A 23400-nucleotide genomic window follows, 5' to 3' on the forward strand; every position below is an offset into this window, starting at 1 on the left:
ACTCGTAAAACACCGGAAATATTTTCGTTGAAAATTATACCGTTACGTTTTGAATATAAAAAATTAAGAAATTGTTCGATATAAATTTTATTAACAAATTCTAACTAGAACATCTAGTGTGAAGTCAAACATTTGCATATTTTTAAAATGTTGATATTTTGTTATCTCCCGAGAATGTGACTTTGAATACAGTCTTGCGCAACACTGGATCTTGTCGTGACTTCCTGTTTCCGGTTACTGAGAAAGTTTTTGAACTCTAAGTATATTGGGGGAAAAGGGGGGGGGGGGGGGGGGGGGGGTTCCGAGACATCTCTACCATTAAGTTAGAGTTAAGCTTTGCCCGTTCGAGCTGCGCTCTCTATAATGATATAATTGATTGGCGTAACGACAACAATAACAATCACTTGTAATGGAAATTATTCTTACCATCCTCAGACTAAAATTTTGAAAAAAGTTTATCTAAATCAACTGACAGGGTGTCAGTTAGCTCCGTTTTCTCTGCAGAAAACATCTATTTGCTGAGATGGTTGTCACTTACCTGGTGTTTTGGAATCCCTTAATTATTTCTGGAAAAAAACTACCAATTTTCCTTCGTTTATCGTTGATAAACGCTTCATTGCCTACCGTCTTGTCAAAGAATGTCATCAGCACCGCCGATCTAGAAGCGCGCTGATTGGTTCATTTCTAATTTTGACGTCATGGAATGTGGGAAGGTCCATTTTCCCTATATTTTAGGAAAAGAAAACTAAACACGCAGTTATATGATTTATGCATGTAATGGAGACTAGAACAAGTCATGGCGCTCGATGATATGGCGCCATAAACCTGATCCAATGCTATACATCTCTGTAATAGACGCGGAATGCACGTACAGTTACGTAAATAACTTTGTTGTTACATGTAACTATCAAATGTGATCAGAAAGTGTACATTCAAAGAAAGTGAAAGATATATTTATTATATAATGTAAATTATGTATTGCACTAAAGCAATTTAACTAGACTGGCGAAGGTCAATCAAATGATTTTATTCTGGGCATTTTTGTGAAAATGCATACCATTTCCTTTTTGAGTGTCAATGTTTTTCCACTGCCCGTTCAGAAATGTTTAATGCATAAACTTACCTGAACATACAAATTAATCTGAATTTGTTACTTATTGGTAATGAACAGTTGACTTTTGATGTTAATAATTATGTGTTTGAACATGTGCAGGCTTTCATATCAAATCCAGCAAGAGTTTTTAAACATGCAAATTATGTCTATCTTTATATCACCATTTGCATAATTATGTAAAACTGACTTAATTCAACATTGAATTTGTAAATGTCTATGTCATCACATGTGTAAAATGTTTTGTTGATAGGAGATGGCTTCATAAGTTGCCATAACTTGTGCCAAATCCTTTGTATCTGTATCTATTTTGGACAATAAATACATACTTGTACATGAACGTGCTACTGAGGTTATATGGCTGTTCAATATTTTGGGGTGTGTTTTTCTAGCATTATCAAATTTGTTGCAATTTGATATTATCCAGAGTTTTAAAACTTATTGCAATCATATTTGGTTTGTCTGCAATCCTGGGAGAATTATAATAAAGTAACTTTCAAAATACGACAGTTTAATGTTTAAATACCCGCACTCGTTATTAGTATACCTGTGTGCGATAGGAGTGGTCCGATACACCTACTTGACAGCTAGGAGTATTACTCGTAAGTTATATTTCACAACACACTTTGTTTCCTATTTCACGTAACAGATAAATGTATGATTATTATTTCTTCAATAGAATGTGTCCGATCAGAATTTCGGCCAACACTAGTTATCTCCCTTGATGACCTTCATGAGCACACTGACTTACATTGGACGCTATGGACTCCGCTCGTTCGTCCCCAGCGAGCCTATCAGACTACCATATAGACCCACATGTAGGATTCCTGTTGAAGGAAGCCCTGGTAATGTAGTCTGTTTGTCGTCTACACACTTCGTACGTCTGCTACATACGTATTCTTGTTTAGACTTTCTGAAGTCCATTATTTCACTGTTTAGTATAAACATATAATTATGTTCTTGATTTTTATCATTATAAAACTAAGGTGTCACAAAGTAGGTCGCTATTGTTGGTACATAGACGAAAGCTCATAACAGCGGTACACATAATAATGTACACATAACAATAGTAATACGCATACACACTCTACCGTGCCCACACCTGTGATTATACTATTGTTATACATGTAAACAGGAAGTACTACCGGAGTATTTCCACGTGTGGAATCACCTATCTGATCCGTCTGTGCTTATTCCACTCATCGAAAGTCATGCACTGCGTCAGGAAATAGACAAGGTGGGTATCACTTACTGCTTCCAGGGGAAATAAGTAATTAAAATAATAAAACAGTTTGTTACCAGTGTATATACATACACCGGAAATTCATAATAAGGAGGTGAAGTAAGAACGACACAAAGGCAGGTTTTCGCAAACAAATACGGGATTTTATAATTTCCCCTTTAAAATATATACAGCGGTTACAAATATTGAAATACATGTAATTATTAAAGTGCACTGTGTTGTAAGCCAATCTGTTCTATACGTAAAAGTCGACGACAGAAACATACAAATGTACTATCCTTATATGGACATTGAATACTCTAACTTTGTTGTACTGGGCCTGGTATATTTCAGATGCCTATTCTGGACCATTCTCGTCTTACCGGACACCGACAGCTCCGACTAGCACACCTCCAACTCTCGGTCTTAGTCAATGGCTACGTATGGCAAGATGGTGACCACGGCGTCCCAAAGGTAGGCATCCTTGAGGTTTATCTCCATCTTCATAGAAAGTTACCATGATAATCGTGTCCCAAACACTGCTTGGAGATAAATGAGAGGTTAAAACGACAAAAGGTTCCATATTTTACTTACTGATCATCATTTACTATACATATCCGTCCGCATACTTTGCCATCTCGTCTTCAGAGAGTTTCAAAGCTACCACCATCGCTAATCACATGACCCAAATCTTGCACCAAGAGTTTTTGTCCGATGTGTTTCCATTGATATCTCACGAGATCTTGTGTCATTGTGATGGTGGCCATTTTCAAAACTATGCTGAAACGGTATTGGAAAGAGTGTTGGCGGATATGGTTAGTGACCGATGATCAGTGAGTAAAACGTGTATGTCAGGTGATAAAATAGTATCTTTAATTTTCAACCGATGTATACCTTTTATGTGTCAGGGTGAAGGGAATTGGGGAGTGTTGTTCAAAGGCCGATGAGCGTGGGTCGGAAAAATGCTTGTTTTCTGTATGGTGCGTCACATATATATTATGCTTCCGATTACCGCGAATTTTTCCAAACATAGATTTTTGTTTATTTTCTTTAAAAATTAAAAAAAAAAAAAAAAATAAAATTTAAAGGTTTCCCATTTTGAATATAACATGCATCGTACTCGTTTGATTGAATTTACCGTGAAGATGTCGATGTTAGTCATAATGAATGGTAAACCCTATCGATATAAATATGTTGCATTATAATGTTGCTGTTCTAGAGCGTTCCACGCTGTCTGTCCGTGCCATTTTGTGGGGTTTCACGACTCCTTGGTGTCCAGCCCATCCTGTCCCACTGTGATGTTGTACTGGCCAACTGGGTGGTTATCGACAAAACAAGGTACCGCGATCATTGCACTATTATTATTATTATTATTATTTCTTTACTTCCTCCAAATTTGAAGAGCAATAGAAATAACACAAAATACACATAAATCTCAAACAACATAGAAAGAAAAGAAAATTCGAACTGATAAGAGGGGAATGCGTGTACATTTTCAGAGTATATACTCCCTGATAAAAGAAACTAACCAAAAACATTTAAAATAGCCAGGTTTATTTCTTATGCAATGTTCTTATCATTTTACCTCATAATAACCACGATGCTCTTGTTTCTTCTTTCAGACCACCAACTTTAGAGTAAGTGTACCAAAGACCGCCTTATCGCAGCATGTCGAAAACCCCATGGGCATTGGTTGCGTAGTTTTGTGTAATCAAGAAAGGAGAAAATTATCAGAATTGAAAGTAGACAAAAAAAATCACCTGTTTATAATTAATTTACCTATATTGAAACAAACCGATAAAAGAGGGGAAACGGAGTTCAGTCCTGTGGAGTTCATTTTCCTTATTTAAGCTGAAAAAACTACATAGCGATAAGAGATTGAACACTGAAAGAAGTTGTAATATAATGTGTCCATGGTTTATACCAGACAAACTAGGTATTGATAAAACTGTTATTTTTTCAGGAACATCCGGGTCCTATACTACCCTCCTGGAGGTGATGAGGCAGCTTGGTTCTTTAAGGCCACAGTTGGCGTGGAGCTGGCATTTTGTTCTGCGTTACAGGTAGAGTATGTTTTTGTCTCTTAATGTTTTCTACTCTATCTAGTGTAGGGCACAAATCTAGCGCGAGATTGAATATATTCTCGATATCAACTTCATCCCTTAGTTGTGTCTTCCTTGTTATTTTCCAGCCTATGATGCGGGCCATGGAGGCTGCTGACGTTGGAGACGACGCAAGTCTAGTTAAATGTCTCAAGGACATTGCTGCCACAGTAAAAAACATGCAGACAGCGGTGTCCAAACTACATGGTTCGTACCCGTGTCCGGTGTATTACCTGAATGACGTAGGCATCGTCTTAAGTTTAAAATGAACAATATGTAAAGTCCTCTTATGCCAACATATCTTTGATTTGTTTGCGTTTGTCTTCCCTTACGCTTACAGGGAGTAGACATAATATTAACAAACGTTTGAACGAAATACTAACGCATTGACATGTATTCCTGTGCCTTCGTGCACGTGTTGGCAATTCGTTCGTATTATATTTGTTTACTGATGGGTAATAGCCACTATTGCCCTGTTTAAAGATGGTGTCGGTGATATTTTGATACATGTCTAATCATGGTTTATATTTATACATACATGTATTACACATATATTTGATTGGGACGATTGATCATATGTCCTACAGATGGACTGAGTGCAGACACTTTCTACAATGTGACGAGACCTTTTCTTACGGGGTAAGTGATTCTTCCTTTAGAGTTTGGTTTGGTTTGTTTTGTTTATTGTCATATTATCAGCCAGGGTCATTTAAGGACGTGCCAGGTTTGGAGGTGGAGGAAAGCCGGAGTACCCGGAGAACCAAACCATCGGCCTACGGTCAGTACCTGGTAAATGCTCCACATACATGTTGGTTTCGAACTCGCAACCCAGAGGTGGAGGGCTAGTGATACAGGAGTCCGAATATCCATTTTTTCCTAACAGAAAGGCAAAATCAATTGTTCATCAAATAAGATATCGATAATTTATACAATGAAAACATCAACAAAGCATAGTATTCGACAAATACCAACAGGGGCGACTAAATCGCAACCAGCCAGCTTGTGGCCGACTTCACCGAATCAAATACGCTGTTACCTGAATGAGGAATGATACTGTATGCTACGCATCCGGACCTCCTAGGGGAATTCTTTTGATATATACACATTTTGTTACGTGGAATTCCTCGACATCTTTTAATCTCACTGGGATATAGACCATAATAAATCCTTATTACAAACTTATAACACTCGCCTAATAACATATGTGATAGATGAAATATTCATGTTATCAAAAATCCTTGTATTAAGTTATAAATCGCTATTCCGAATGCCAAACTAACTTTCAAGCTGTTGTGATTTGTACGGTATTATGATTTATTTGTAGATGGGGCGGGGAGAGTTCCCCTTTACCCGTGGGACTAGTGTATGAAGGAGTAAGTGATGATCCAGTCCAGGTAAGCTAAAATGATTCACATTGCAATGTAGCATAAGGCAGTGATATTGAGCGGGCGTTAAAACAGTCCGTACGATACTGAATACATTCATAGAAACAGAAATACGTATTTATGCTTAATAATTTAAACTCACAAATGTAAAATATTATTGCGACAGAATATCTACTTGTAGTGTCAAGAAAAATTCTATTTAAGACGTTGGAAGCAGTTTGAGATTATTTCAAATCGTGTTCCAGTGATTTCCCCGTTGTGATACTGTTGTGTAAATGACTGTTTTGATTTGGTTTTACATGATGATATGTACTACAGGTGTATTATATACCTTTACATGATGATATGTACTACAGGTGTATTATATACCTTTACATGATGATATGTACTACAGGTGTATTATATACCTTTACACGATGATATGTACTACAGGTGTATTATATACCTTTGCATGATGATATGTACTACAGGTGTATTATACACCTTTACATGATGATATGTACTACAGGTGTATTATATACCTTTACATGATGATATGTACTACATGTGTATTATATATGTACCTTACACGATGATATGTACTACAGGTGTAGTATATAACTTTACGTGATGATATGTACTACAGGTGTATTATATACCTTTTATCCGGTAGATGACCGGAGGAAGTGCCGCCCAGAGTTCTACAATACAAAGTCTGGACGCTGCCCTCGGGATAACGCACGCGCCCGGTAAGTTGCGAGTGGGGAGGGGTTGCATGTTAAAATGTATCCTCTAAATATGCACTGAAATCATTCCCGTACATGTATGCAGGTTTACAATGTCTTTCCTAATTTATTATAATTGTTTTTTACTAAGTGTTATGTATTCTTTGCATGTACATTTAGTTTTTTGAATATTTACCCATAGTATTTAACAGAGAACAAAATTATCCCGTTTTGAAATATAATGATGTGGTCTCCTTATTATCTGAATTCCTGGGAGAGAATTTTACGTACAGTATATATCTTGCGTTTTAATGGATTTTGATCCATTTGTATTGGGTATTTTTAATTGTTAAACATTGATTTGCTTGATTACACTATAAATGTTGAGTCTACCATTAAAACGCATCAAATATTACCAGTTAGATTCCAGATTGAATCTATTCCCCCACGGAGAAGGGGTGTACTCCCGGACTCCATTCAAGTTATATAGGCCTGTTGTATGGAAAACCCGAATTACTGATGTTTCCTCTCCCCAAGAGTATTGGCAAGTTGGTGTTCACTTAACACGAATATGTAAATACGATATTTGTGTGCAATATTGTAGATGTGCAGGCATTTTTTGACGGAATGAAGCCATATATGCCACGCCCACATCGAAAGTTTTTGGATGATATACGGACAAGGTCAAGAATCGCAGCTTACGGTCAGTGAATATTCCATCACATCTGTGCGTTAACGTTTACTTTGATCGAAAATGAGTGTCTGACGACAGGTTTGACTGGCTACTTATGCCCTGTTATTAATTAAAAGATGATGACATTCTCCTTTTTCCTTTTTGAATTTGACGTCCTACACATATAAATTATGATACCTTGGCTGTCTGAAGAAAACACAGATTTTATGTTAATACACTGCAATAATACCTGAACGAGTTTTATGTTGAAATTGCTACATCATTAGGCAAACGTTTGGTGATCTGAAGACTAAAGGACATTTTTTATCCTGTATCAAACAAGTTCTAGACGCTAACATTTAAGAAATCTTTGTGAGTTTGATTTCTGTTAATATTTCATATCCTATATCAAGCTGATATATTCGTCTGATGAGACAAAAACATTTTAATTTCATGGTTGTGAGATATGAACCGTAACCATACATTATTCTAAACTATTCACCGTTTCCAATTGCCACATAGGAGATTCTAAATTGTAGTCACAGAGGTGTACAAAAACGAGGTTTTTAGGGAAAAACAGCTCATTGTGCTCCAAATACGACAAATGTCAGTTTAAAAAGGAAAATCTGTGAAACTTTGTTCAAGATTTCAAGATATATTTATTCAACTCAGGTGCACTATTGATCGCAGCAAGAAGTCATGCATTTACAAAAAAATATCATACAATTTAATTGTCACCATCATCTTCTGAATGATTTGGTATTTCCGACAATATCATAGTCTTTCAGTTATATCTATACAGAAATAGTAAGACATAATTATCATCATATCACCTTATTTATTGAATATACCTAAACCTCGTGTATATATCTATACGTACAATGAGTACATAAGTTTAAAGTTATTCATAGTCATAGGTCTACATGACATATAGATATGTACAGATATAGTTAGACAGAGGTTTTTCCTTTTTTTATCATTATCTAACCGTATTAGCAGTATTACATAAAATTATGCAAACTTTACACATGGCGAAAAAACAATGATAAAACCAATATATAATACGTCTAAGTAAAGTATATCCAATGTAATTCTTCTTCTTCTAATATTGTTAAGTAATATAATGCTTCTATTTTTTCCAAAAATGTTTGACAAAACTTCAACATTGCATATGATACAAAGGCCGTACATTTTGTTCATATTAGGGTAAGAACAGTGATTATAAGAAATATTTTTGTCAAAATTGTTTAACAGTTGCATGTTAACATTGGAAAAGATTGAAAAGATAATGATAAGTATCGCCAATGTCATGAAAACAAAGATTGCAAATTCTATTTTATTTTGGAATCTTTATACATCTCCCTGTTTCTATTGGTAAATACATATTAGATGTTTCAAACTTTGGATTGTCTTTCTATTGGTTTCAGCTTTAATAGGTATTTTTAAGAATTTGTTTTGAAAATAGATAAGGTACGTCCTCTTGAGGAGCTCTCAATATTGTTAAATCCTTTCTGGATAAACTGATCTTGTAATGTTAGTTTGTTAATAATTTCTATTAAATGTACTTTTTTTTTTTTTTTTTTTAATTCCAAATGAAATTTAAACCAGTTTCTGTTAATATATCAAAAACATTCTTTAACGGTTTGAACTCCCTTGTTCCATTTGTTTGTAAATTACACATTCAGCTACACATATCACTCGACAGATTATAACACTATAGCAATTTACACCAAAACATAATTCTGCTTTTAGCTTCAATATATATATATAAAGGGGATAGCCCGGTCTCCCCATACATCATGAAGTTCGGTGTGCTTCTTCTAACATTTAATATACATTTGCAAAATTGCAAATGTACTTTTTCAACAGCACTTAAAGTTTCATTGTCCTATATTTCTACAGAAAAAAGTATTGATACCACAAGAGAATAAAAAACATGTACATTATTGTATCTTTAACTGAAGGTCTACAAGTAAAGAATATATCTGATTTTTTTTATAAACAGCATGCATCCAGTATCCAATCATTACAATATATTTCAAATGCCCTAATAAGAGCATATCGGAGTCATTCAGCCGAATCGGACATAACGATAATATCATAATCATAGAGAATTATAATCAACTTTAAGTACTTTTCTTGGCTTTCACTCACATTTTGTACTGTTTGTAAACAATTAACACCTTTTTCTGTAAAAAAATTCTTCACTTCTAGATCATTTAGGTATATGGCATACAAAAATGGTGATAGTATTCTGAATTTACCATTAAGAACTATATGTATGAGCGTAAAAGGACCTTAACATGTCGTTGAGATTCGTGTGCTATATGAAAAGTACAAACGAATAGATATGAAAAGTACAAACGAATTGTATTTGGAGCGCCAACGACTCTTCCTTACATGACCTCGTTTATACCAATGTGCTTTCAATTTAGAAATCTCACTTAATAAGGGGGGAAAGTCATCATATAAAATCATATTGAATTGTATTCCCGTGACTCCAGTACTTACTGAATTTTTGTGTAATATCTACATGAGGTTACATCTAAAAAAAAATATTTTTTTTTGTATTTTTAGTCCGTTCAAGTTCGAATCAGGATGTGAACGACGCCTACAATGACTGTATCACGTCTTTAGTGGACTTCCGTAGTTATCACATACAGATTGTCACCAAGTAGGTAACATACAGATTGTCACCAAGTAGGTAACATACAGATTGTCACCAAGTAGGTATCACATACAGATTGTCACCAAGTAGGTAACATACAGATTGTCACCAAGTAGGTATCACATACAGATTGTCACCAAGTAGGTATCACATACAGATTGTCACCAAGTAGGTATCACATACAGATTGTCACCAAGAAGGTATCACATACAGATTGTCACCAAGTAGGTATCACATACAGATTGTCACCAAGTAGGTATCACATACAGATTGTCACCAAGTAGTTATCACATACAGATTGTCACCAAGTAGGTATCACATACAGATTGTCACCAAGTAGGTATCACATACAGATTGTCACCAAGTAGGTATCACATACAGATTGTCACCAAGTAGGTATCACATACAGATTGTCACCAAGTAGGTATCACATACAGATTGTCACCAAGTAGGTATCACATACAGATTGTCACCAAGTAGGTATCACATACAGATTGTCACCAAGTAGGTATCACATACAGATTGTCACCAAGTAGGTATCACATACAGATTGTCACCAAGTAGGTAACATACAGATTGTCACCAAGTAGGTATCACATACAGATTGTCACCAAGTAGGTATCACATACAGATTGTCACCAAGTAGGTATCACATACAGATTGTCACCAAGTAGGTATCACATACAGATTGTCACCAAGTAGGTATCACATACAGATTGTCACCAAGTAGGTATCACATACAGATTGTCACCAAGTAGGTATCACATACAGATTGTCACCAAGTAGGTATCACATACAGATTGTCACCAAGTAGGTATCACATACAGATTGTCACCAAGTAGGTATCACATACAGATTGTCACCAAGTAGGTATCACATACAGATTGTCACCAAGTAGGTATCACATACAGATTGTCACCAAGTAGGTAACATACAGATTGTCACCAAGTAGGTATCACATACAGATTGTCATCAAGTAGGTATCACATACAGATTGTCACCAAGTAGGTAACATACAGATTGTCACAAAGTTGGTATCACATACAGATTGTCACCAAGTAGGTATCACATACAGATTGTCACCAAGTAGGTATCACATACAGATTGTCACCAAATAGGTAACATATAGATTGTCACCAAGTAGGTATCACATACAGATTGTCACCAAGTTGGTATCACATACAGATTGTCACCAAGTAGGTACACTACAGCTTACGTGGACTTTGCGGTTTCCACGCGTCCGTCACGGACGTGGGCATCGCGGACCCCACTCGCCCACCGGATATGGCATTCCGCGACGTTCCGTCATATATCGTGGACATCAGCTGACTGATACGGTATCCACTCGGCATCACGGTATGTGACGATCCGCGATTAGTGGTGGGCATAGTTCAACTCGAGACACCGTGTTCCACGACGATCCACGATACGTGGTGGACATGCATTTCATTTTAAAGCCCGTGGTCCATGTCGATCCGCGATATACAGTGGGTACAAGTTGTTTGCTGTTCATTTCTGATCTACACGAGTTATATCCCTTCGTCTTTCGGTAGCGGTAGTGGTATCGGTATCGTTTATCAGAATTATGCATGGTTCCATGTTGGCGGTGTAGATAAGCCTTTATGATTCGGATGAAATTGAAGAACATTTCAAGTTTTATTTAAAGCTTTAGACCCTTGGTCCATCAATAGCGTTATTATGGCCATATTATAAACATTAAAAAACAATCGCAATATATTAAGCACCGTTAATATTTAATGTAACTTAACATAAGCTGTTTCACCCATCCAGCATTCGCCATTGACGTATTCACGTTTTTAAAAAATATTCATTTATTTTAGAAATATTGCATTCAGTACACGACATTGAATTGGGAAAATAGAAAAAAACCACTGCGACATAAGAACAGCTTTACCAAATCTCATCAAAATATCTAAACTTCGGCATTTGAATCATTATTCCGTTATCTTTTAAACATCGGTGTTATCATGTTATCAGACTCCGACCATATTAAAATATGCGGAATATCGAATGTTGTGACAACTAGTTGTATATCTATTCTAAAGTGTACACACAAAAGAGCTGTAAATAACTGCCTATCTGGGTATCTTGTATACATGTAATATCGTCAATGTGGTATCTAAACGGAAAACACAGACATGAATTAAACATTACATTATTGCATCAAAAGCAGAATGGATTCAGAATGTAATTAAAACATTACTACGGCCCTTTCTGCAATATAATTTACATGTACAATGTTTATATACATTCCCTAAATGTACCGATTTATGATAACCATTTAATGTCTTTATATTTATCATGTATATTGAGTGCTTTGCATTCTGGTCCAATTATGGTTTCTGTTTCTATCACCACTGTGATTTCAATGATTTGTATTCAATCATATTTTAAGTCATAAATTACTCATTGAATGCAACACTTTTTATGCGGTGTTTTGCATAAACATGGCAGCCATAACCGCTGATTTTCTCGGCAGCTCGTCACACGCAGATGATTCTATTTTAGCTGTCTTGTCAATCAAACGGGGTATCTGACGGCATCCGTGAGTTTCATTGGTTAGTGAGAATGATTGACAAGACACTAAAGCTTGTTACACTCCAGTGATCTCTGACTCTGTCAATCAAACACTGTAGAAAGGCGTCCGTTAATTCCATTGGTTGGTGAGAATGATCGACAAGTCAGCGTACGTGCACATGTTTTGTCGTCAGCTGTAATAGCAGACGTAAAACCCGTTAAATAAATATTGAGAAATATTATCAAAAACTGTATCGATACATACCGTCAAAACTGATTATCTACCGGTTTTAATAGCCTATATAGGGATATATTCCGCACAGTGACCTCACGTGTGAGGTTCGCCCAGAGACCGTATTTGAGTCATTGCATTAATAGTCTATTAAAAGTTTATTCTAGAGATGCTAATATTTTAGGCAACGATGTTGCACGATTTGTGATATTCTGTTCCGACTCATCCACTCATCGGTTTTGGGTTACATTTCATTTGTTGGAGAGCTCGAGCTAAATTATTGAAGATAGGAAAGTCTCAATGCACCTTCGATATCAGAGACGGGAATCGGTTGATCTGTGGAATAAACAATAAAAAAAAGTCCTGTCCTAGGACTGGTCATGATAATGTTATATGAATATCTACACGTAGAAACACGAACTGAGATACATCCGAGTCCGTTTTATAACCGACGAGTGGCCAACACCACAAAGGCCAGAGACCGGCAAGCCGCGGTCACAGAGGCGTGTTAAGATAATAGCCCGGTAAATACCACATCTTAATTATCTCTTAACTCTAACATGTTGAATTTACCTGTAGGGCAGTTTGTTTTGATAATGATTATATAAAAGGACTCCCAATGCCAAGAAGTGGATCCTTAACTGTAGGTAAATTTAATTCATTTATTCCTTTGGCGTTTCTACCAATCTGATTTTACAACATATACAAAGACATATACATGTACATTAGCAATACAAGATCGTGATATCACAGGTTCAACGGGATCAGACCGCTATTTAGGAAATATATATAAACAAATGTAAACAGGTGCCTGCAATTAATGCGAATAAGACAACGATAATGCAAATGTAACATTTGGTATAATGTTCTATTATAACGGGCCGTATACAACATGTCACAACTATATAATGTTCTGTTTTAACGGACCGTATATAACATGTAACCTCCCACTAAATATGTATTATAACGGGCCGTAAATCATATGTAACCTTTGAGCAATATTCTATTATAACGGGCCGTATAAAACATGTAACATCTCACTAAATGTCTATTAAAACGGACCATATATAACATGTAACATTTATATAACGCTCTAATATAACGGGCCGTATACAACATGTCACAATTATATCATGTTCTGTTTTAACGGACCGTATATAACATGTAACCTCCCACTAAATATGTATTATAACGGGCCGTAAATCATATGTAACATTTGAGCAATATTCTATTATAACGGGCCGTATAAAACATGTAACATCTCACTAAATGTCTATTAAAACGGACCATATATAACATGGAACATTTATATAACGCTCTATTATAACGGGCCGTATACAACATGTCACAATTATATAATGTTCTGTTTTAACGGACCGTATATAACATGTAACTTCCCACTAAATATGTATTATAACGGGCCGTAAATCATATGTAACATTTGAGCAATATTCTATTATAACGGGCCGTATAAAACATGTAACATCTCACTAAATGTCTATTAAAACGGACCATAGATAACATGTAACATTTATATAACGTTCTATTTAGTGTTATAACGGCACGTCTATAACATGTCACAATTATATAATGTTCTGTGTTAACGGGCTGTATATAACATGTAACTTCTTACTAATTTTCTTTTATAATGGACCGTATATGGCATATGGCATTTGAATAATGTTCTATTTTAACGGGCGATATATAACATAACTTGTTACTAATTTTCTATTATACGGGCCGTATACAACATGTCACAATTATATTATATTCTGTTTTAACGGGCCGTATATAACATACATATTCTTACTAATTTTCTTTCATAATGGGCCGTATATGACATATGACACTTGAATAATGTTCTATTTTAACGGGCCATATATAGCAAGTAACTTCTTACTAATTTTCTATTATAACGGGCCATATACAACATGTCACAATTATATTATGTTCTGTTTTAACAGCCTGTATATAACATGTAAATTTTGAGCAATATTCTATTAAAACGGGCCGTATACAACATGCAACATCTCACTAATTTTCTATTATAACGGGCCGTTTATAACATGTCACAATATATAATGTTCTCTTTTAACGGGCCGTATAAAACATGTGATGCTGATGTAACCTCTTACTAATTTTCTATTATATCGGGCAGTATACAGCATGTAACATTTGAATAATGTTCTATCATAACGGGCCGTATACAACATGTAACATCTCACTAATTTTCTATTAAAACGGGCCCTATATAACATGTCACAATTATATAATGTTCTATTTTAACGGGCCGTTTATAACATGTAACTTCTTACTACGAACCTCACCTTACGACCACCTCAAAATTACGACCACCCCGCTATTACGGGCACTTTTTTTCAGTCCCGATTTTTTTCTCTATATATCTTTGTATTGGTCGCTTCACTATTACGACCACTTTGCTATTCCGTATTACGACCACCTTGGGCAGTCCCAACGAATACTAATTAACGCTTATTACCCCCACAATTACGACCAGTTGGTCGTGTCTAAAAAATTACCTGGTGTGTAGCGAACCGTGAACAGCTTACGGTAATGCGTGTCAAACTGGCCATTGACGTGTGTATACGTAATTATCGATCTTTTGTTTACTGACCAGTGTATCGACAGGTGAGTAGAATGGCTATTAATCTCTTTGAAATCTTCGCACTGACCGGAAGGTAAAATAAACATCCAGTCTTTCATTGTTCGTGACAAGCCAACATGTGCCGGGTTTTAGTTTGTAGTCCTTTGTTTACCGTTACGGGTGATCGCCCTTCCTCGGTGGCGCTGTGACGGATTAAATACACAAGTGATCAGATTATCTATCTTGCCTTGAAAATTGTAATAACCGTACATTTGCTTATTAATTATGGTATTCAAATAATTGATTTGTGGCTGTTGGTCGTTTTAAGACCCGATTACATACAAGCGAGTAAAATAAACATAGTAACGTTTGATTTTTTTCTGGTCAAGCGCAAGTTTTTTCAGCGATCTCGATGTTTTTGTATCAATGCCGAATAGGGTCTGTAGATAGGTGTTATTATAATTTAAAAAAAAAAAACATGTTTGGTTTCAAATATTTCGCTAGAATTATGCTATTCTTTCTAACTTCATTTCTTTTTTCGCTCATGATGGCCACATCACGTAAACGTAACGAGTTATCACTAAAAAAGAAAATTGAACTGATTCAATGTAGCAATGGTCGTAGTCAACGACAACTTGCTGAACAGTTTGGGGTCGGCAAAACACAGGTCAGAGCATCTTGAAAAGAAAGACAGAAATTTTAGAAGGTTATGAAGAAAATAAAGGAAATGATAGACAAAAACAATTGTCTTTGTTTTTATTTAAAGTTAAGACTATGGCATGTATTTAGCCAAATCTATACAACTTGCACCTGAGTTCAGTCAATTAAGAGTTACGGTTCCTGATGGTCTAGCTCAAATTGGTCCACCTTGGCACTTTGACCCGGACCCCCAGGTGTTCCTAATAGTGAGGTTTCACTGTAATTTTCTTTTATAACGGGCCGTATACAGCATGTAACATCTCACTGAATGTCTATTATAACGGGCCATATAACATTTAACTTCTTACTAATTTTCTACTATACTGGTGTAATGGGCCGTATACAACATGTAACATTTGAATAATTTTCTATTTCAACGGGCCATGAAACATGTAACTTACTACTTTTCTTTTATTACGGGCCGTATACAACATATATAACGTGTAACGACTTACATCACCCTGTTCATAGCCTTTATTACGAGGACACGGGTTTCGTTGCATACCAATAACGATTTCGATTACAACACTTCTAATAATACAAGTTTAAAATGGAATTCGTACATGAAATAAATGCTTAAAGTAAAGTTTCAACATCGTGGGTATGTGAATGTTCAAACTTAGGCTAATTATTTTATTTGTGATACGAATGTTTATTGTTTTAACTCAACGGAATTTAAATGTAAATAATGTGTTTAATTTAAAAATGAATCCCTACAGTAAAAAGAAATTTTTAACAAAACTCAAGCTAAATATACGTACAACCTGTAAAAGCATATATTCGGAACATTTTTGACGTGCACGGAAACCATACGTGTCAACTCACCAGCAGTTATAGGCGGGTTCCGATTAGAACACCCGACAGAACAGATACCTGTGGTGCTGTGACAGGCGTGACGACCGTGTCGACCGTAATTTCACACCTGATTATTGTTAAATGGTATACTAACCCACTCACAGTCGAGTACACTTTTATGTCTGTATGATTTGTAATCAGTTAAGTTAAATAATATCAAGAAAAATATCAGTGATAGTTCGCCATGTTGATAAGGGTTATCGGATAGTAGTAAATGGTCTGATGTGATTTTGTTTCGCATTTTCAATCATTTAAAACAGTAAAATATCTACGTTGTTGTACTATAGCTGTCTTCTGCAAATTTGGTTTATGAAAATGGTATGCAAAATTATTAATAAGGAATGAAATGAGATGAATTCAAAGTTCGTGTAAAATAGAGGTAAATATCATGTAATGTCGGAGAATACAGATAAGATACATGTAATTTTGGAGAACACAGGTAAAATCCAGGTAAGGTATAGGTGAAGACTATAATGACTGTCACAACATACCTGCCCGTAACTTATTTGTAAGAAGTGGGAGAAAGGAGACCCCCCCCCCCCCCCCCCGCCGCGGTAATCGATTTTTCTTACCTTGTGGGTCAGTCACCCGTGTCGACAGATTCACAGCTCTAGATCGTTTGTCACACCAAGTCGTCATAGCAACCGCTGCGAGGCCTTAGCCCCAGGCATTTACCCGTTCAACTCAGTTTTTGTAACGGTATTTTGCTTTCCTATACAGCGAATTAATTAATGATTATAGACTGGTCTTGCTTTTGTTTCAAACTTAAAGCAGATGATAACTATGATATCAACAAATTTTATTCCGTAGTTATTACGTGAGAACCCATAAACCAACATACATAATGTACGTAACCAAAATATGATTATTATTGATCAGATCATAAGTAATATACGGAAAGAATATCTGTAATATAGTTCACACTTAATGAAATTTAGATATATATATTTTTTTAAATAGAAGGTGCTTCACACAGACATGGGCTCGTAAAGATGACACATTAAAAGAATTTATCCTATAACACAGTATCAACTGATATAAGCACATCGTTTACTTTGCGTTTTAACTTCTGTAACATAAAATACATTAATACAATGGTGTACACGCAAATTACATAAAAGATATTTACTAGTGTTAATATGAGATTAATAGATTATTTACAATTAAAATAATTATGTTATATACGGCCCGTTACTAAAAGAAATTAGTGAGATGTTACATGTTGTATACGGCCCGTTATAATAGAGCATTATTGAAATATTACATGTTATATACGGCCCGTTACTAAAGAAAATTAATGAGATGTTACATGTTGTATACGGCCCGTTATAATAGAGCATTATTCAAATATTACATGTTATATACGGCCCTTTACTAAAGAAAATTAATGAGATGTTACATGTTGTATACGGCCCGTTATAATAGAGCATTATTCAAATATTACATGTTATATACGGCCCGTTACTAAAGAAAATTAATGAGATGTTACATGTTGTATATGGCCCGTTATAATAGAGCATTATTCAAATATTACATGTTATATACGGCCCGTTACTAAAGAAAATTAATGAGATGTTACATGTTGTATACGGCCCGTTATAATAGAGCATTATTCAAATATTACATGTTATATACGGCCCGTTACTAAAGAAAATTAATGAAATGTTACATGTTGTATACGGCCCGTTATAATAGAGCATTATTCAAATATTACATTACCAGTGAAACGGAAGGGAAGTAACTCTTATATATCGTTAGGCCATCCTGCCTTCGGCCGTGATTAGGAGACGCGGTAAAGTAAGCATAACTTCAAAACATAAGCTAGCCACGCTATCTAGCGTTCCACGACGGATCGCGCTGTTCCGTGGACATACACGCCTTCCGGCGGGCCACGATATCCAGTGTTCCTCGACGGGCCGCGCTGTTGCGTGGACACCCACGGTATCTGCCGATCCATCACGAATCGCGGAATAACGTGGACACTTTGCCCACGCATGTCCACTAGTGGACATTGCGTGGGCAGTCCACCGTGGGCGCGTGGAAACCGCAAAGTCCACGTAAGCTGTAGTGTATCACATACAGATTGTCACCAAGTAGGTATCACATACAGATTGTCACCGAGTAGGTATCACATACAGATTGTCACCAAGTAGGCATCACATACAGATTGTCACCAAGTAGTTATCACATACAGATTGTCACCAAGTAGGTATCACATACAGATTGTCACCAAGTAGGTAACATACAGATTGTCACCAAGTAGTTATCACATACAGATTGTCACCAAGTAGGTATCAAATACAGATTGTCACCAAGTACACATACAGATTGTCACCAAGTAGGTATCACATACAGATTGTCACCAAGTAGGTATCACATACAGATTGTTACTGACAAATATATATGTAGTGCCTCACAGTAACGGCAGTAACGTGTTTGTAGGGTAATATCATACCTTTCCTTTTGTGTCGTCAAGCTTCCCGACAGGAGACCTACATGTCAGTTTCCTGCAATATTTAGAGATATGAAAGTGTCATGGCATAGGAACTCAACAGGTTAGCTATCTGGTTGATGGAGTACATGTAATAATCTGTATTTGATTCCTATGTTGATGTTTGTTGTGTACGGGTCTCCCCCTACACATTTTCCAGGATGTGATTACATATCACTAGTTTCCTTTCATTTAAATATATAATTGGCTCGCGTTCCTGTTTAAGGAACGTAATAATAAGGGAACGGATGGCTCCGACATCTTGGCATTGTATTCTTGTATTATAGGTACATAATTGTTGCATCCAGCAAGAAGAGACAAGAAGAGGAAAAATACCAATCTGTGTCTAAAAAAGGAACGGGCGGTTCTAGTGAGTATAGAATGATATGTGGTACATTATGACTCCTCCCCTTGTAGAAGTAGTGTTGTCCATTTATGGAAACTAAGATGACCAAAGTAATTTTGCCACCGCAATTGGAACATTTTGATCGAATATCTTTCTGCTTCCAAAGTACCAAACACTTCTATAACATCTTTGTCGTCTACGTTGGTATTACTGGCTTTGGTCTCTGATATGAGTGTCCTCCCGAGACAGGTCACGAGTTCTCGCTCAGACAAACATCCAAGTTTAGAAAATCGGTATTTCTTGTTCTATTTAACGTTCAATAATAAGTTGTCGGTAAGGATTAGTAATTTTGATATGATCAGACAGGGTATCACGCTAAGGTGTATATTTACAGGTCATTCATACTTCGTACATTATTGTATTAATTAGCTTTGGCAATGATGATAAACCACAAACGGGTACACGTTTTATGCGGTATATAAATGAAACTTCTCGGTATCTAAAATGTTTCAGATTCTCGTCGTTTGGAATTCTATAGTTGGCTTCTGTAGAAATAGATCTGTTGATAACTGTTACAGGTATACTGCCATTCCTGAAGAGCTCCAGGGATACTACAAAGCGTATGAACGAGTCCATGTGATGTACAACCATATACGTATCAGCCACCACAGTCTGTGTCTGTCCATTAAAATAGCAATAGTATGAGATTATAGAAATAAATTGTATTGATAAAATTAGAGTTTGGTCCAAACTAAATGTTATTTACTTGTAAAAGTAGGTTTTAAGTATGAAGAATATAGACTTTATTGGCACTCGTAGTTTTATATGTCATGTACGTTATAATTTTATGATTGAATCACGATTTTGAAATTTTGTATATTATCATTACATTGTGTGAACTGCATGTTTTAAAGGCTAGCGTTTCGTGGTCATTGTTACATAAGCCATTAAAATCTTCGTGTTCCATTATCCTTATCTTTGTGATATGTTTGGAAAATGCGATTGTTAATAGATGCACCGGTTCATGATACAAAGTTATGCACAAATAGTCCCATCGTTTTTAACTGCCCCCTATAACTTGCCATAAATAAAAGGGTTAATGATAGCCACTGGAGATTTGATTGAGGGATTGCAGAGGTTGAAATATGAAAATTATATTATACATAATGTAAGCAATAGGGAAGTGGCGATTCCGCTTACATGAAGATATAGCCATCTATATACTGCAACTTCCTACTGAAAACCATGGGACTTGGTAGAGTATATCACAGAGTTTTGTACAATGATTAACTTGGTCTAGAGAACTGCATGAAGTGTATGAAGTCGGAAATCTAGTAACATTTATCTAAATGTTGATCCCAGATAGTTGAAACGCAAAATCGTTCGAGATGATGGTTGTAAATGTATGGAGTTTTAGAAGTAATAACCTTGACCCCGATTCTGACCCGAGGTAGCTGAAGAAATGTAAATTAAGTTTGAGGACAATCGGATAATTGATGAAATATTTAAAGAGAAGACATTGTTTGGTTACGTGCGGGCTGACACTTTATCCCCTCGTCGACTAGTCGTGAGGGGTTGATGATCGGGATTACACATGCTGTATACTTACAATGCAATAAAGGTTTAAACAAATTGTTTTTAACTGAAACACTAATAAAATCAGCATGTATGTAAAAGTCTATGTGTCTCGCCGTTTACTGAAATATACAGTACCTACCTTTTTACTTCGTCATCGAACGGCTTCTATAAACATCTTTAATCTCTATGTAGAATAAAAAATAATGGTACGCTCTTGAAGCGAGAACTGGGCCAGTTATACAAAAATACTTACTCATATACAAACTTCAATATCGAGTTTACAAATATGCAAAAGCTGGGCTTTTAAAATGATATTTCAATAAACCAATGCGTATTTGTTTACATAGGGGGGATGGGAGTCATTCCCTGCATTTTGTGTGTAAACTAAAACCTTGTCTACACCTATAAAGTTGATGACATTTTGTCAATACACTAGGCATCATGATTCCTTAAGATGACTGGCTATTAGCGCCTCAACTTTTGTAAAGAATTGCCATGATAAATTATTACACTACCTTATAGCTCCTTAGTTATATCAAAGATAACAAAATTAGGTAGGGACCATTGTATCATTTAGGTTGTACAATACGAATGTGTCTGATAGACACTCTACATGTACATTTGTACGTCATTCACATTTCACCTCGCTATATTTGTAATACAGTTGGTTTTCTGTTCAGTGTTCCAAAATATGAATAAAATCAATTAAAACGTTCTCGTAAGCAAAGTGAACATTTTATTTTTACAGAATCATGGTACAGTATGTAAACGGAATGGAATGTGGTTTTATAACGACACCGCGCCAACCCCTCATGGATATTGGTCGTCTGGCGTCCCGGTACTGTGGGACTGTCTAGGGCTATAATGTCACATTTCACATGTCTTCGTCACATATATTGAAGCCGAGTTGAATAATATTGACTCGTACTCTCATGATCGACTGGACCGAAGATCAGGCCCTGGCCGGGGGGGGGGGGGGGGGGGGGGGGGGGGGTAATTTATCACAAAAACACTATTGTTACAAAAAGGCGAGTTGACCTTGAACATAAAGATATTGAAATAATTTGGATAGAAGTCCATGTTGAGTCTCATAAAATTCTATTAGGTTGTATTTATAGGCCTGAAATGCCTCTCAGCTATTGGGATACCCTAGATTCTATTCTGGAAAGAGCAGTAGACACAAATTTAAATATAGTATTGACAGGTGACCTGAATGTTAATATGCTAAATTTACAACCTCATAGTCATCTCGGCAGATTAATAACGAAATTTAACTTCAATAGCTTTGTAAATGATCCTACTAGGATAACTACAACTACATCAACCTCTGTAGATGTTGTCATTTCTAATAATCATAATTTGGTTAAAAATGTAGTTGTAACTCCTCCTATTTGTAGTGACCATTGTGTCTCATATAATGTGTTAAACTAAAATCTTATCAGAAACAAATATTGATCTATCATGAAGCTGACTTGAGTTGAGTTTAATAGATTTGGAATTATTATCAGAATCACATAATAGTAATGAATTTAAAGATGTTTTGTGTGATGCTATCAATGAACAAATATCAGAATGTATCCCTAGTAAACTAATAATAGTTAGACCTAGTGATAAAAAATGGGTTACAAATGAAGTTAGATTTAAAATAATACAAAGGAATAGGGTACATAAGAAAGCAAAAATAAGTAATCTGTCAGCCCATTGGGGAAACTATAGGAAAGTCAGGAATGACACCATTACTCTTATACGAGAATCAAAGAAAAAAATTATTGGTAATTTACAAAAATCGTTAGCAAACAAAAACACAACTCCTAGCAACTGGTGGAAAATAGCTAAGAATGTACTTTATATAAACAATAAGTCAAGCCCTGTCCCTCCTCTTAAATTTGAAGATTCTTTTATTCAACATCCCTCTGATAAAGCGGAATGTCTGAATAAATACTTCACATCCATATCTACTTCTTCAGAAAATCTTGAGCCTGTTCCTGACATTGAAATAAACCTTCCACATTCTTTAGAAAATATAACTATTACCCAACAGGACACTAGTGATCAACTTCTTCTTCTTAATAGCGATAAGCCACCTGGTCCTGATGGTATGATTCCTAAAATCATCAAGAGACTTGAACCGTCTATCACCCTTCCTCTTACTTTACTCTTCAATAAACTATTCAAACAGGAGTTATCCCCC

General features: G+C 35.8%; 1 protein-coding gene across 2 annotated transcripts; it reads left to right on the forward strand.

Annotated features, from left to right (window-relative positions):
- The first annotated feature begins 1787 nt into the window (after positions 1 to 1787).
- LOC117329747 (myoglobin-like) lies at positions 1788 to 21246 on the forward strand. 2 transcript variants are annotated; one of them, XM_033887871.1, is made up of 14 exons: positions 1795 to 1956; positions 2247 to 2348; positions 2688 to 2807; positions 3553 to 3671; positions 3956 to 3970; positions 4297 to 4396; positions 4525 to 4642; positions 5023 to 5074; positions 5760 to 5829; positions 6473 to 6548; positions 7129 to 7227; positions 9775 to 9871; positions 19573 to 19655; positions 20210 to 21246. In XM_033887871.1, exons 1-14 carry the CDS (start codon positions 1873 to 1875, stop codon positions 20269 to 20271), a joined length of 1197 nt encoding a protein of 398 aa, XP_033743762.1. In that variant the 5' UTR covers positions 1795 to 1872; the 3' UTR covers positions 20272 to 21246. The 2 variants fall into 2 exon arrangements, 1 of the variants encoding a protein (XP_033743762.1); XR_004533261.1 differs by lacking the exon at positions 9775 to 9871 and having other exon boundaries at positions 1788 to 1956; positions 20210 to 20224.
- The last annotated feature ends 2154 nt before the right edge of the window (positions 21247 to 23400 follow it).

Source organism: Pecten maximus, chromosome 1 (assembly GCF_902652985.1).
Source record: "Pecten maximus chromosome 1, xPecMax1.1, whole genome shotgun sequence".
Lineage (NCBI taxonomy): Eukaryota > Metazoa > Mollusca > Bivalvia > Pectinida > Pectinidae > Pecten > Pecten maximus.

Bases quoted from the DNA above. Each gene is read 5' to 3' on its own strand.
- LOC117329747 (XM_033887871.1), top strand. From the start codon at position 1,873: ATGGACTCCGCTCGTTCGTCCCCAGCGAGCCTATCAGACTACCATATA. The intron at 2,808-3,552 runs GTAGGCATCCTT...TTGCTGTTCTAG, and splicing joins GTGACCACGGCGTCCCAAAG to AGCGTTCCACGCTGTCTGTC. The intron at 9,872-19,572 runs GTAGGTAACATA...CTTGTATTATAG, and splicing joins CACATACAGATTGTCACCAA to GTACATAATTGTTGCATCCA.